General features: G+C 39.1%; 1 protein-coding gene across 1 annotated transcript in view; it reads right to left on the bottom strand.

Annotated features, from left to right (window-relative positions):
• LOC128643458 (COP9 signalosome complex subunit 3-like) overlaps positions 1-17,392 on the bottom strand; it is a gene marked incomplete at its 3' end in the record, with an annotated part of 49,320 nt that overhangs the window by 16,204 nt on the left and 15,724 nt on the right. Inside the window, exon 9 of the mRNA XM_053696307.1 lies at positions 6,080-6,166. Coding sequence (XP_053552282.1) covers positions 6,080-6,166 — 87 coding nt within the window. The remainder of the gene's footprint in view (positions 1-6,079; positions 6,167-17,392) is intronic.

Raw genomic sequence — 17,392 nt, forward strand, 5'->3', positions numbered from 1 at the left:
GATGAAGGATTAGGACACAGAGAAGAAACAACAATCTCCTGATTGATATTCCTATTAGAAACAACCTTAGGAAGAAACCCAGGTTTGGTACGCAAAACCACCTTATCTGCATGGAAAACTAGGTAAGGTGAGTCACACTGTAAAGCAGATAACTAAGAAACTCTTCGAGCCGAAGAGATAGCTACTAAAAACAAAACTTTCCAAGATAGAAGCTTAATATCTATGGAATGCATATTTTCAAACATTAAGAACCAAATTTAGGCTCTATGGTGGAGCAACAGGTTTAAATACAGGCTTGATCCTGACCAAGGCCTGACTAAACGCTTGAACGTCTGGGACATCTGCCAGACGTTTGTAAAAGAATAGACAAAGCAGATATTTGTCCCTTTAAGGAGCTAGCTGATAATCCCTTCTCCAATCCTTCTTGGAGAAAGGACAACATTCTAGGAATCCTAATCTTACTCCATGAGTTACCCTTGGATTCACACCAACAAAGATATCTGTGCCAAATCTTATGATAGATTTTCCTGGTGACAGGCTTTCTAGCCTGAATCAGGGTATCAATGACCGACTCAGAGAAACCACACTTTGATAGAATCAGGCGTTCAATCTCGAAGCAGTCAGGCGCAGAGAAATTAGATTTGGATGCTTGAATGGACCTTGGATTAGAAGGTCCTGCCTCATTGGCAGAGTCCACGGTGGAACAGATGACATGTCCACCAGGTCTGCATACCAAGTCCTGCGTGGCCATGCAGGCGCTATCAGAATCACTGAAGCTCTCTCCTGCTTGATTCTGGCAACCAGACGTGGGAAGAGAGGAAAAGGTGGAAATACATAAGCCAGATTGAAGGACCAGGGCACTGCTAGAGCATCTATCGGTACCGCCTGGGGATCCCGGGACCTGGACCCGTAACAAGGAAGTTTGGCGTTCTGTCGGGACGCCATCAGATCCAATTCTGGTGTGCCCCATAGCTGAGTCAGTTGGGCAAATACCTCCGGATGGAGCTCCCACTCCACCGGATGAAAAGTCCGACGACTTAGGAAATCCGCCTCCCAGTTCTCTACCCCTGGGATATGGATTGCTGAGAGATGTCAAGAGTGATCCTCCGCCCATCGGATTATTTTGGTTACCTCCTTAAATCGCTAGAGAACTCTGTGTTCCTCCTTGATGATTGATATAGGCTACAGTCGTGATGTTGTCTGACTGAAATCTGATGAATTTGGCCGCAGCTAGCTGAGGCCATGCCTGAAGCGCAGTGAATATCACTCTCAGTTCTAGAATGTTTATCGGGAGGAGAGATTCCTCCCGAAACCATAAGCCCTGTGCTTTCAGGGATTTCCAGACTGCACCCCAGCCTAGCAGGCTGGCATCTGTCGTTACTATGAGCCACTCTGGCCTGTGGAAACACATTCCCTGAGACAGGTGGTCCTGAGACAACCACCAGAGAAGAGAATCTCTGGTCTCTTGGTCCAGATGCAGTTGAGGAGATAAATCTGCATAATCCCCATTCCACTGTTTGAGCATTCATAGTTGCAGTGGTCTGAGGTGTAGGCGGGCATAAGGAACTATGTCCATTGCCGCTACCATGAGTCTGATTACCTCCATACACTGAGCCACTGATGGCCGAGGAATGGAATGTAGAGCTCGGCAAGTGATTAAAAGTTTTGATTTTCTGACCTCCGTCAGAAATATTTTCATTTCTACCGAGTCTATCAGAGTCCCTAGGAAGGAAACTCTTGTGAGAGGGATGAGAGAACTCTTTTTTTATGTTCACCTTCCATCCGTGAGATCTCAGAAAAGCCAACATGATGTCCGTGTGAGACTTGGCTAGCTGGAAAATCGACGGCTAGCTGGAAAATCGACGCCTGAATTAAAATGTCGTCTAGATAAGGCGCCACTGCTATACCCCGCGGTCTTAGAACCGCCAAAAAGGACCCTAGCACCTTTGTGAAAATTCTGGGAGCCGTGGCCAACCCGAAAAGCAAGAGTCACAAACTGGTAATGCCTGTCCAGAAAGGCGAATCTGAGGAATTGATGATGATCTCTGTGAATAGGGATGTGTAGATACGCATCCTTTAAATCAACGGTAGTCATATATTGACCCTCCTGGATCAGAGGAAGAATAGTCCGAATAGTCTCCATCTTGAAAGAGGAATTTGTTTAAAATTTTGAGATCCAAGATCGGTCTGAAAGTTCCCTCTTTTTTGGGAACCACAAACAGGTTGGCGTAAAAACCTAGCCCTTGTTCCTCTCTTGGAACTGGGCGGATCACTCCCAAGGAACAAAAATTATTTTGTTTGGTCCTCATCTTATTTGTTTTATCCTGAGGGAGGGCATGGCCTTTCCCTCCAGTGATGTCTGAAATAATCTCTTTCAGTGTAGGCCCGAATAGGGTTGTTCAACAACTTAGATTTTGATGACACATCAGCAGACCAGGACTTAAGCCATAACGCCCTGCGTGCTAAAATGGCAAAACCTGAATTATTTGCCGCTAATTTAGCCATTTGGAAAGCGGCATCTGTAATGAAAGAATTAGCCAACTTAAGGGCCTTAATTCTATCCATAATATCCTCTAATGGAGTCTCCACCTGGAGAGCCTCTTCTAGAGCCTCAAACCAGAAAGCAGCTGCAGTAGTTACAGGAACAATGCATGCAATAGGAGACCCTCTAATTTTTTTATCCATAGGATCTTTGAAAGCACAACTGTCTTCGATAGGTATAGTTGTACGCTTAGCAAGAGTAGAAATAGCTCCCTCCACCTTAGGAACAGTCTGCCACGAGTCCTGTATGGTGTCAGATATGGGAAACATTTTCTTAAAAACAGGAGGGGGAGCGAACGGAATACCTGGTCTATCCCACTCCTTAGTAACAATAGTCACAATCCTCTTAGGGACTGGAAAAACATCAGTGTAAACAGGAACCTCTAAGTATCTGTCCATTTTACACAATTTCTCTGGGACCACTATAGGATCACAATCGTCTAGATTAGCTAATACCTCCTTGAGCAATAAGCGGAGGTGTTCAAGCTTAAATTTAAAGGCCGTCATATCAGAATCTGTCTGAGGGATCATCTTTCCTGAATCAGAAATCTCTCCCCCAGATACCAAATCCCTTACCCCTACTTCAGAACATTGTGAGGGTATATCGGATACGGCTACTAAAGCGTCAAACGGCTCAGCATTTGTTCCTAACCCAGAGCTGTCACGCTTTCCTTGAAAACCAGGCAGTTTAGAGAAACCCTCTGAGGGTTTTATTCATAACTATGGCCATGCCTTGTAAAGTAAATGAATTTGACGCATTAGAGGTACTTGGCGTCACTTGTGCGGGCGTTACTGGTTGTGACACTTGGGGAGAGCTAGATGCTAAACCCTAATTTCCTTCTAACTGAGAATCATCTATTGCAATATTTTTAAGTGCTAAAATATGCTCTTTATAATTTATAGACATATTAGTGCAAGTGGGACACATTCTAAGAGGGGGTTCCACAATGGCTTCTAAACACATAGAACAAGGATTTTCCTTGGTGTCAGACATGTTAAACAGGCTAGTAATGAAACAAACAAGCTTGGAAAACACTTTAATCAAAGAAAATAACACTTTGCCTTTAAGAGAAAAAAAGCTGCACAAACTCTGCAAAACAGTGTAAAAAAGCAGTAAACAAAACAAAATTTTTACAGTAGCATCATAAAGCCTTAGTAACTTTGCACCACTATGCAAATAAACAATTAACCCCTTAATGTAAAAACCGGATTGAAAAAAACTTAAAAACCGGTAAAATAACGTTCAGCACCTTGCCACAGCTCTGCTGTGGCGCCTACCTGCCCTTTAGGAACGATTTGTGGGGAAAAAAAACCTCTTTACAGCCCTCAAATACAGCAGGAACCTCTGGAGAAGTAGCTGGATGCTTCTGAGGTAAATAAACTGTGCAACTGAAAATAGGCCCCTCCCACCTCACTCGATGTTATGGGGCCTAAAAGAAACACCACAGAGTGTTTCTTAAACTAGCCATGTGGGTTAATAACCCTTAAACAAGCCACAAAGACCCCTTAAAGTCCCTCAAAAAAACATTTGTAATTAAACCAAAACGTTTTTTCCTATCAGTGTCACCAGTAACTATGAGCCCTTTATGCAAGCTTGGATTCCTCTTTTACTGAATACAGCTTACCTTTCCCTCATGGGGATATTGTCAGCCTTTTCTAGAAATAACAGTCTGTCCAGTTAAAAATAGACTGAACATACCTTAATGCAGTTTAGCCTGCAAACTGTTCCCCCAACTGAAGTTTTCCTGTACTCTTCAGCCCTTGTGAGAACAGCAGTGGATCTTAGTTACAAAATGCTAAGATCACCATCCTCCTTGCAGAAATCTTCATCCCTTTTCTGCCAGAGAGTAAATAGTACACACCGGTACCATTTAAAATAAACTTTTTCTTGAGAAAATAAAAACTAACATTTTTGTCACCACACTCACTTTACCCTTCCTAGCAGTTAAGCAGGCAAAGAGAATAACTAGGGGGCGGAGCTATATAGACAGCTCTGCTGTGGGTGCTCTCTTTGCCACTTCCTGTAGGGAAGGAGAATATCCCACAAGTATGGATGAATCCGTGGACTTGATACATCTTACAAGAGAAATTCTAAATAATCTCCACTATTTTGTATTGGATAAAAGCCTAAAGTTTTTTTCAAGAGTTTGATGGTTTTGTTAGATGAGTTAGAGATTCAGAATTCAAAGTCACTAAATCATTTTGTGAACCTAAATCATGAAAATGTTTGAAGTGTGTTAGAACTGGTATATGTGCTTGAAATTGATCTAGAATTCTCATTAACTGAGGAGCATTGTGTGTGTTCAGCATTTTCAATTTCAGTAAAATAAAAAAACTTTTGCAAAGTCAGATTTTCTCATTAAATTTATTAATATCCACCACTGTGTTAAATTAAAATGTGTGGTTGGTGCAAATTTTAGACCTTTTAGCAATACACTCTCCTGAGAGCGTGTTAAAACATGGCTAAACAAGTTTTCTTTTTGGGAAACCTGCTGGGGTAACGAGAAGATTTGGGAGTACTATTTGGTGGGACCTTTGTTAATAAGATCTCGTCTTTTACCATGTGATTGCATTTCATTGGTATCTGATTCAGCAGGAATGGTTACAATCGAAGCACTAGTGGTCTCTGCTTCAGTTCCAGAAACACTAGATGTAGTAAATGTAACTTTCTTTTGACCACTACTGCTCTGACTGGCTTTTTTACCGCTGAATCGGTTAGTTTATTCATGGAAAAAGTAACAAAAAAAAAAAACTATCTAATTGGTAATCTTTAACATCTCTCATATTTAGCCATTTTATGTGAGGAGAGTTCAGTGCTAAGGTTTTCTATTACAATTCATTAGTTTCAAAAATTACAAATACAATGAAACAATTCTTTGACTTTTGTTAAGACTTAGTCTCTCTCTTTGGTCTTATGCGTAACCAATTGTTGCATTAACTTGAACCCACATTTTTTATTTTGTGATTCAGATAGAGCATGCAATTTTAAGCAACTTTCTAATCTACTTCTATTATACATTTTTCTTCGTTCTCTCACACTCTTTATTTGAAAAAGGCATCTAAGCTAAGGAGCCAGACAATTTTTGGTTCAGAAACACTGGACAGCACTAGTTTATTGGTGGGTGAATTTATCCACTAATCAACAACAACCACCCAGGTTGTTCACCAAAAATGGGCCGGCATCTAAACTTACATTCTTGCTTTTCAAATAAAAATACAAAGATAATGAAAAACATTTGATAGGAGTAAATTTGAACGTTGCTTAAAATTGCATGCTCTGAATCATGAAAGAAAAAATTTGGGTTCAGTGTCCCTTTAACTGAGCATGATGTTAAAGTCTTGTTCCATTCAGTCAAATTCTGGCACATTAGTAACGAATGAGTACAATTATAGCTCTGCATGATAATTTTAAATAAAAAAAAATAGCAAACACTAATCACACTTTATTCCAAGCTGTGTCTTCACATTAGAAAAGAAAAAAAAAATACTGAATCAATGTTTACAGTATCCACAAGATAATATAAAAGTGATTTCTTACCATGTAGAGAACATATTTTTCTGCCACTTGAGCTCCAGCCAACTGTACTCGACTCGCCATGTCTTGTAACGAGAGGGTGAGAAATGTCTAAAAGAAAACAGGAACTATATTTAAGAAAGGCTTAAATAAAATAAAAAAATAAAAAGGAAGTGTGAGCAAATATATTATGGAGCATATCTTGAAAGACTACAAACAAAATTCTATATTCACGGTATTGTAAGTAGGGTATATTCAAAAAATAAATGAAGAACTCTCCATACACACACTTACAGGTACTTCCCAGACATAAAGATATGAGTAAATACTTTTATTACATTTCTTCTTTGAATGGCAAGTAATAGGTTAAAGTAAACCCCAGATTCAAAACCAGCAGGCGATGAGACATCTAAAGATGATAAAGTGGTGTCTGATAAAAATAATTTCTACACAGACTTTTATAACCTTCTCGTCACATACACACAAATTACTACAAAATTGACTATGTAAAATAAAGTGGGTATGTAACAAAACATGCATTTTGTAATGTAGAACGTCAAAGTGGTGAAAATGTGGTCAGAGTTAACATGGTACTAAGACATGTTCCAAAAGGAGGAGGTGGGGAATTGTGTTGAAGTAAAACTGATTCTAGATGTTACTAGAAAGTGAATTTAACTAAATAGATCCATGTATATGAGGCTCCGTAAAAATCCTCTTGAAAAAGTCTGGGTGTCACCAGATGAAACGTGTTGAGGTTACGTGTTTCTTTACCAACGCAAGTCCCACACCTGTCTTGAAGTTGACCTACCCACCCGATTGGTGAGAACAGTAGGAGAACTATTCGGCACAAGACTGTCTCACTTGCGGAGGAGAAATACACGGTGATATTTTTCACAATCTGCATATTTTACTATTAAATTTTGTACGTGCAATCCTATGTTTTGCGCTATTTTAAGTGTCTAGTAAAACTTTTACCCTTAGAGGTGCTTTGGGCGCTTGTGTTTTTCTTTCTATTTCTATCCATGTATATATACATCAACCATATTACATACATACACATCTATTTTGTTAGCCATAATTTATGGTAAATATGAGCAAAGAAGGCTGTGAAAAAAAATCTTTGAAATACTCTGCTCTCATGGATATCAAATAATTGCAAACATAACAGGTTTATCAAAAAAAAAAATTTTGCCCAGATAAATTCCTTTCCTTCCTGGCAGGGAGAGTCCATGACTTCATTCCTTACTGTTGGGAAAAACACCTGGCCACCAGAAGGAGGCAAAGACACCCCAGTCAAAGGCTTAAATATCCCTCCCATTTCCCCTATCCCCCAGTCAGTCATTCTGCCGAGGGAACAAGGAAAAGTAGGAGAAACATCAGGGTATAAAAGGTGCTAGAAGAAAATAAAATTATATATATTTATTTCAGAGTTCAGCACACATAGAATGGAGAAAAACAAAAACAAATTATGGTGCAGTATGTCAGTACTAGGCAATCAAAAACTAAAAGTGAGATTTAAATGTGCTCACCTTGTTTAACCTCAAACATGTGAGGTATGTTGGAAGCATGGAGGGGATGTAATCCCTATCTGTGGTAAAGAGAATATATATATATATATATATATATATATATATATATATAGTCCATGTAGAAAATAAGGTAACAGCACCACAGCACACAATCTTCTTTTAAAGGTGAAAAATCTTTATTTAAGGTTTAGCAACCAGTAAAAAAGCGACGTTTCGGACCTACATAGTCCTTAATCATGCATAAGTTAAAATCAAACAAACAGACTTTAAAAAGGGTATCTGGACCAATCATGCTTCAATTCTCAGTGTTAATTGGTTTAACCCATACCTATCCAGGTTTGTAAATTTCAACAACACAGTGACCTCTAGTGGTACCAGAATATATTCCATCATTTAAAACCATTATAAAAACAAATACAAATCATAATCTCTATTCAGACCATATGGATGTAATGTGTTCAGACGTTTAATCCACCATACTTCTTTCTGTTTTAGTTCCCTATTACCCCCTCTTCTATGATGGGGGATATGGTCAATCACTTGAAAGCGAAGCTGGCTTACTGTATGGCCCATATTTGTAAAATGTGCTGATACTGGAAGTGACATATCTTTTGATTTAATGGATGCTTTATGTTGACTAAACCTATCCCTGGCGGCTTGGGTGGTCTCGCCAATGTAACAAAGGCCACATGGGCATTTAAGTAGGTAGATTGCATAGTTAGTTTGGCATGTATATAACCCATTGATTGTATATTGCTTTCTTTTGTCATTTTGTGCTAAGAATTTCCCTTTAATAACTGAATTACATTGGGCACAGTGTAAGCAGGGGTAACAGCCTTTATTAGGGGTAGTTAAGTAATTTACATCAGACATTTTAGTTGTACCTATGTCAGCTTTTACTATGTGATCCCTAAGATTTTTTACCCTTCTATATGATGGCATAGGAGGGAGTTTAAATGATTCTATCTCTGGATTATATTTTGACAAAAGGTGCCAGTGTTTTCTTACTATTCTAAAGATGTCATTACTCTTGTCACTGTATTCCATTGAAAGCACTAATCTATCTGTTCCTTTCTCTGTTGGTTTTTTATCATGTATTCTATCCAAATCCTGAATGTTTTTAGCGATATTTTCTTTTGGATATCCTCTTTGGATAAATTTATTGCCCATAGACACTAGTCTTTCTGGCAATACTTTTTGATCTCTAACTATTCTTTTAGTACGCAAAAGTTGACTCCTGGGTATGGATTTAAAAACAGTATCAGGATGGAAACTTTCATATCGCAGCAGAGTATTTCTATCTGTGGGTTTTACATATAGATCTGTACTTAATGTATTTCCATGTCGATATACAGTTGTATCCAGAAAGTTAATCTTTTGGATAGAGTAAGTAAGGGTAAATCTTAGGCCTGTCATGGAGGCATTGATATCCTCAACAAACTGTATCAGGGACTCCAATGAGCCCCCCCATATGCCAAAAATATCATCTATATACCTTAGCCACAGCTTACAATGGCTGATGAATGGCTGATTAGTGTAGACAAATTTGTTCTCAAAGCCACTCATGAACAAATTGGCATATGAGGGGGCTACATTGGAGCCCATGGCTGTTCCCCCGCTTTTGCATGTAGTAAGTGTCTTGAAAGAGAAAATAATTGCAATATAGGACAAGTCTTAGCATGTCATCAAAAAAATCAATCTGAGATAGATTATATAAGCCACTGTCACTCAAAAAGCTTTTCACAGTCAATAGGCCTGCCTCATGGGGAATAGAGGTATATAAATTTACCACATCCAGTGAAAAAATTAACCAAGTATCCTCTATTTCAATCCCCATAAGTTTTGAAAGAAAATCATTTGTATCCTTAATAAAGGATTTTTGCTGTTTGACAAATGGACTTTGTCCAGAAAGATAGAGATATTAGAAAAAATAGAATCGGTACAGGCCACAATAGGGCGTCCTGGTGGATGTAATAAGCTTTTATGGACTTTGGGTAATGTATAAAAAATTGGTGTTATAGGGTATTTGTTATACAAAAAATCATAGACCTGTTTAGAAATAATGTTATGTGTCAAAGCTCTATCTAATATGCCCTTAAGCTCTCTTTGTATTTCTTTAAGAGGATCATGATCCAGTATTTCATAAACCCCTCCATCTGACAGCTGTTGTAATATCTCCTGCACATAATAGTCAGTGTCTAACACTATTATTGCTCCGCCCTTGTCAGCATTTTTTATGGTGATATTTTTGTTATTTTTCAAAGTAGATATAGCCTCCCATTCCCCTTTTGTGAGGTTATGTTGTTTTGTGTAAGGATTTAATCTAGTTTTTTTCATTAGATTAGCAACATCTTGTTGAACAAATTTAACAAATGTTTCTACACCTGAGTTGCTTGTTGGAGGTACATATGAAGATTTTTTGTGCAGATTTAACTTTTTCAAATTCAAACATTCACTCTGCATATCATCTTCATTTATTGCATTAGTTTCACTTACATTGGCTACATTTTTACCACCATATATTGTTTTCAACCTTAGCAGTCTGAAAAATTTGTATAGATCTTTATCAATTTCAAACTCATCACAATCTTTCACTGGACAGTATGACAAGCCCTTCATTAATAAGCTATGCTCATTATCTGTAAGCTTATATTTAGAGATATTAATAACCAGATTAGTTTCAACATTTGCCTGTGGACTAGCATTGGGTATCACTGGTATAAACTCAGACAGTGTACTATCTACTATGTCACATTCTAAGGAGTTAATTTCAGGCAGTTCATTTTCCCTTATTATACCACACTCTAAGAGGTTAATCTCAGGCAGTTCATTTCCCTCAAGTGGATTTTCAGATAACACTGGAGTACTAGCAATATTAGACAGTTCGTTCCATTCATTTCCCTTTATGAAGTTAGTAACAGGCAGTTCATTTTTGTTAAACAGTAAGGGGTTAACAACCGGCAACTTTTTTACCTCTATTGTTGCTTTCTCATACCCCTGCGATGTCTGGCTCCTCTCCGTGACCGCTGCGGCTGCCCTTGCTGGTTCCAGGAACTCCGTGTGTGCATCTTGTACTCCCTTTGATCGGCGGTGCTTCCGCCCTCCCCTCCGGTGTCGCCTTCTGAGCCTGTGTCTAAAAAACTCTCGCCGGATGATGAGCTGTCTTCCTTTTCTTGCGCTGCTGTAGTTCTCGGCTGTCTCCTCCAGCGTGGGCCCTCACGTCGTGACGTCTGGTCATGTGACCACTGGTACACTCGGTTGTTAGCATAGTCCGTTTCATCCCGTATGAATTTAACCCTTTTCCTTTCTTCCAGGTCTGAACGGTATTGTGCCAGTAATGCATCTACTTCTTCTTTAGTAGTTTTCAGCATATCCAGGGTGAGTTTAGTTTCCATTATTCTTTCCACTTCTGATACGGTTTTTTTCTGTTTCTCAATTTCCAGTTGTAGGCACTCCACGGTCAGGACGATAAGGTCAAATGAGCACTTATTCAGAATGCTCTCAAATTTATTTTTATACATTTCATTGTTAGATAGAATGGTGGGCCTCAGTTTAACTCTTAAGCCTCTGGGGATCCTTTTAATACGGTAGTATTCTGCAAGTGTCACAGAATGCAGTTCCAGAGATATCAATTTTCTTTTTGTTCTCTCATACTCTTTTTTAGTGTCTGCTTCTGCAGTGACCCTTAAGAAATTCCTTGATCCCAGGGCCAATGAGGTGATGCGTGCTGCATCTATGTCTGAATAAGAGAAAGTAGAAGGCTGCTTGTCCTCCATTATGTTTTCACTCACTACAGGTGCTCGTGACTCTGCTGATTCCATAAACAAGAAGTAAGTGAGTTGAATCCAGCACCATAGGTTTTAGTAAAGTTTCTTTCCCACCTGTGTGCACGTTACCAAGGAGGAACTACAGCAGCGCAAGAAAAGGAAGACAGCTCATCATCCGGCGAGAGTTTTTTAGACACAGGCTCAGAAGGCGACACCGGAGGGGAGGGCGGAAGCACCGCCGATCAAAGGGAGTACAAGATGCACACACGGAGTTCCTGGAACCAGCAAGGGCAGCCGCAGCGGTCACGGAGAGGAGCCAGACATCGCAGGGGTATGAGAAAGCAACAATAGAGGTAAAAAAGTTGCCGGTTGTTAACCCCTTACTGTTTAACAAAAATGAACTGCCTGTTACTAACTTCATAAAGGGAAATGAATGGAACGAACTGTCTAATATTGCTAGTACTCCAGTGTTATCTGAAAATCCACTTGAGGGAAATGAACTGCCTGAGATTAACCTCTTAGAGTGTGGTATAATAAGGGAAAATGAACTGCCTGAAATTAACTCCTTAGAATGTGACATAGTAGATAGTACACTGTCTGAGTTTATACCAGTGATACCCAATGCTAGTCCACAGGCAAATGTTGAAACTAATCTGGTTATTAATATCTCTAAATATAAGCTTACAGATAATGAGAATAGCTTATTAATGAAGGGCTTGTCATACTGTCCAGTGAAAGATTGTGATGAGTTTGAAATTGATAAAGATCTATACAAATTTTTCAGACTGCTAAGGTTGAAAACAATATATGGTGGTAAAAATGTAGCCAATGTAAGTGAAACTAATGCAATAAATGAAGATGATATGCAGAGTGAATGTTTGAATTTGAAAAAGTTAAATCTGCACAAAAAATCTTCATATGTACCTCCAACAAGCAACTCAGGTGTAGAAACATTTGTTAAATTTGTTCAACAAGATGTTGCTAATCTAATGAAAAAAACTAGATTAAATCCTTACACAAAACAACATAACCTCACAAAAGGGGAATGGGAGGCTATATCTACTTTGAAAAATAACAAAAATATCACCATAAAAAATGCTGACAAGGGCGGAGCAATAATAGTGTTAGACACTGACTATTATGTGCAGGAGATATTACAACAGCTGTCAGATGGAGGGGTTTATGAAATACTGGATCATGATCCTCTTAAAGAAATACAAAGAGAGCTTAAGGGCATATTAGATAGAGCTTTGACACATAACATTATTTCTAAACAGGTCTATGATTTTTTGTATAACAAATACCCTATAACACCAATTTTTTATACATTACCCAAAGTCCATAAAAGCTTATTACATCCACCAGGACGCCCTATTGTGGCCTGTACCGATTCTATTTTTTCTAATATCTCTATCTTTCTGGACAAAGTCCATTTGTCAAACAGCAAAAATCCTTTATTAAGGATACAAATGATTTTCTTTCAAAACTTATGGGGATTGAAATAGAGGATACTTGGTTAATTTTTTCACTGGATGTGGTAAATTTATATACCTCTATTCCCCATGAGGCAGGCCTATTGACTGTGAAAAGCTTTTTGAGTGACAGTGGCTTATATAATCTATCTCAGATTGATTTTTTTGATGACATGCTAAGACTTGTCCTATATTGCAATTATTTTCTCTTTCAAGACACTTACTACATGCAAAAGCGGGGAACAGCCATGGGCTCCAATGTAGCCCCCTCATATGCCAATTTGTTCATGAGTGGCTTTGAGAACAAATTTGTCTACACTAATCAGCCATTCATCAGCCATTGTAAGCTGTGGCTAAGGTATATAGATGATATTTTTGGCATATGGGGGGGCTCATTGGAGTCCCTGATACAGTTTGTTGAGGATATCAATGCCTCCATGACAGGCCTAAGATTTACCCTTACTTACTCTATCCAAAAGATTAACTTTCTGGATACAACTGTATATCGACATGGAAATACATTAAGTACAGATCTATATGTAAAACCCACAGATAGAAATACTCTGCTGCGATATGAAAGTTTCCATCCTGATACTGTTTTTAAATCCATACCCAGGAGTCAACTTTTGCGTACTAAAAGAATAGTTAGAGATCAAAAAGTATTGCCAGAAAGACTAGTGTCTATGGGCAATAAATTTATCCAAAGAGGATATCCAAAAGAAAATATCGCTAAAAACATTCAGGATTTGGATAGAATACATGATAAAAAACCAACAGAGAAAGGAACAGATAGATTAGTGCTTTCAATGGAATACAGTGACAAGAGTAATGACATCTTTAGAATAGTAAGAAAACACTGGCACCTTTTGTCAAAATATAATCCAGAGATAGAATCATTTAAACTCCCTCCTATGCCATCATATAGAAGGGTAAAAAATCTTAGGGATCACATAGTAAAAGCTGACATAGGTACAACTAAAATGTCTGATGTAAATTACTTAACTACCCCTAATAAAGGCTGTTACCCCTGCTTACACTGTGCCCAATGTAATTCAGTTATTAAAGGGAAATTCTTAGCACAAAATGACAAAAGAAAGCAATATACAATCAATGGGTTATATACATGCCAAACTAACTATGCAATCTACCTACTTAAATGCCCATGTGGCCTTTGTTACATTGGCGAGACCACCCAAGCCGCCAGGGATAGGTTTAGTCAACATAAAGCATCCATTAAATCAAAAGATATGTCACTTCCAGTATCAGCACATTTTACAAATATGGGCCATACAGTAAGCCAGCTTCGCTTTCAAGTGATTGACCATATCCCCCATCATAGAAGAGGGGGTAATAGGGTACTAAAACTAAAACAGAAAGAAGTATGGTGGATTAAACGTCTGAACACATTACATCCATATGGTCTGAATAGAGATTATGATTTGTATTTGTTTTTATAATGGTTTTAAATGATGGAATATATTCTGGTACCACTAGAGGTCACTGTGTTGTTGAAATTTACAAACCTGGATAGGTATGGGTTAAACCAATTAACACTGAGAATTGAAGCATGATTGGTCCAGATACCCTTTTTAAAGTCTGTTTGTTTGATTTTAACTTATGCATGATTAAGGACTATGTAGGTCCGAAACGTCGCTTTTTTACTGGTTGCTAAACCTCAAATAAAGATTTTTCACATTTAAAAGAAGATTGTGTGCTGTGGTGCTGTTACCTTATTTTCTACATGGACTGTATACACTGGAGTTTGGCTGATACTCCTTGGTAACGTGCACACAGGTGGGAAAGAAACTTTACTAAAACCTATGGTGCTGGATTCAACTCACTTACTTCATATATATACATATATATATAATTTTTTTTTTTTGTTACGGGCGCTCGTGGACTCTCCCTGCCAGGAAGAGAGTCCAGAACTTCATTCCTTACGGTTGGGAAAACTATACCCAAGCTCCAGAGGACACTGAAGGAATAATGGGAGGGAACAAAAAAAAAAAAAAAAAAAAAAAAAAAAAAAAAAAAAAAAAAAAGGGGAGGAGGCAGCCTACAAAACTTTTCTCCAGAAAGCAAACACAAAAACACAAACTTAAAATTTAGGGGGGGGTGTAAGAAGGACCAGGTAGCCCCCTTATAAATCTGATCCATAGAGGCTTCGTTCTTAAAACCCCAAGAGGAAGCCACTGCTCTAGTGGAATGAGCAGTTATCCTCTCAACAGGCTGTCTCCCCGCTGTCTCATAAGCTAAGCGGATGACACTCCTCAACCAGAAAGATAGGGAAGTCGTAGCAGGCTTCTGCCCCTTACGCTTCCCTGTATAGATGCCAAACAAAGAGGAAGATTGTCTGAATTCCTCAGTAGCCTGAAGATAGAACTTAAAGGCATGAATCTCATCTAGATTGTGAAGCAAGCGTTCCTTCGCTGAAAAAGGATTAGGACACAAGGAAGGAACAATAATTTCTTGATTAATGTTACGATCCGACACCACCTTGGGGAGGAACCCTAATTTAGTACGTAAAACTGCCTTAGCATGGAAAACAAGATGGGGGGGTCACATTGCAAAGCAGAAATCTCAAACTCTGCGCACAGAGGCAACAGCCAAACAAACAAAAAAAAACATCCAAGATAATTTAATGTCAACAGTATGCATAGGCTAAAACGAAGCCTGCTGCAAAACACTAAGAACAAGATTGAGGCTCCAAGGCAGAGCCCCAGATCTAAAAACACAGGTTTGATCCTAGTCAGAGCCTTAACAAAAGACTGCACATCCGGAAGCTCAGCCAATCTCTTTTGCAATAACACCGACAGGGACGATATCTGTCCCTTCAGGGAACTAGCAGATAGACCCTTCTCCAGTCCATCCTGGAGAAAAGATAAAATTCTGGCAAGCTTATGCCAGGAAAAGTCACGCTCTTCACACCAGTACAAGTAAGTCCTCCACACTTTATGGTAGATACGAGTAACTGGCTTACGAGCCTGAACCAGAGAGTGTCAATAACACACTCAGAAAAACCTCTCTTGGCTAAGACTAACCGTTCAATCTCCACGCAGTCAACCTCAGAATCTAAATTTTGATGAACGAATAGACATTGTATCAGCAGATCTCTGCGACAAGGTAACTTCCACTGAGGAGATGAGGACAGTTCCGCAAACCACGTCCTTTGCGGGCACTATGGAGCAATCAGAATCACTGATCCTCACTCCTGCTTGATGCGAGTCACCACACGAGGGAGAAGCGGAAATGGAGGAAAAAGATATGAGTCTAAACCTCCATGGTACTGATAAGTCATCTATCAGTTCCGCCTGAGGATCCCTCAACCACGACCCATACCTGGGTAGCTTGGTATTGAGGTGGGATGCCATGAGATCTCTCAGGCGTACCCCACTCGCTGCATATCTCTGTAAACACCTCGGGGTGGAGACTATTCCCCTGGGTGAAAAGATTGCCTGCGGAGAAAGTCCACTTCCCAGTTATCCACACCCGGAATGTGGATTGCTGACAGCATACATCTGCGAGTCTCTTCCCACTCTAGTATCTGAGGTACTCTGACTTCTCGTTCCCCCCTGATGGTTGATGTAGGCAACCGAGGTTATAGTGTCCGATTGGAATCTGATAAAATGGGATGAACCCAGAAGGGGCCAAGCCTTCAAGGCACTGAAGTTCCAATATATTGATCGGAAGGGAGGACTCTTCCTGAGTCCACAGCCCTTGTGCCTTCTTGGTACCCGAAATGGCTCCCCAGCTGGAAAGACTTGCGTCCGTAGTCAGAAACAGGACAGTCAAGAAAATAGTAACATCGAGAGAAAAGAAAGCCACTAAAAAACTGCGGCAATAAACTATTAAGGTGGAATAAAGAAAAATAAATTTTAAAAAGGTGGAATAACTTAGAAAGATCATAAAAAGCTTATTATAGAAGTATTTTATATAACTAAACATTGCTTATTTTAAATCCAGGGAGACGTCCCATATCTATATTTTTGGAATATTATATATTTTTTTTATTATGTTTTTATGTTTTAAATAAATGTACTTTTGTTAAATTGTAAAGAGGTTATTTAGCTTATAGCGCTCCTACACACTATATTGTTTTGTCACTTTGAAATTTAACCCCGTAATCATAGGGAAGATTACCTGTGAAGGAGCTTTAAGATTAGATTCCAGGCACAGTTTCTTATATATCTATTTTTAACAGTCAAGAAGCACATGCCTTGGGAAAGAAAATCAAGAGTCTCTCAACAGGTTGTCCAGCACAATCTGTTGAGATAGATCTGAATGGCCGCTGTTCCATTGTCTCAGCATGCATAGTTGTAAGGGTCTGAGATGGAATCTGGCAAAGGGAATGATATCCATACAGGACACCATGACTCCGATCACCTCCATACACTGGGCCCAAAGGGTCTCAAAAAGGCCTGGAGGGCAAGTCATGCAGTAGTTAGCTTGCAACGTCTCTGATCTGTGAGAAATATTCTCATGGATATGGAGTCTATTGTTGTCCCCAGGAAATTTATCCTTGTACTTGGGGTAAGAACTCTTTTCCAAATTTATCTTCCATCCATGTGA

This window comes from Bombina bombina, unplaced genomic scaffold (genome assembly GCF_027579735.1).
Source record: "Bombina bombina isolate aBomBom1 unplaced genomic scaffold, aBomBom1.pri scaffold_1011, whole genome shotgun sequence".
NCBI lineage: Eukaryota > Metazoa > Chordata > Amphibia > Anura > Bombinatoridae > Bombina > Bombina bombina.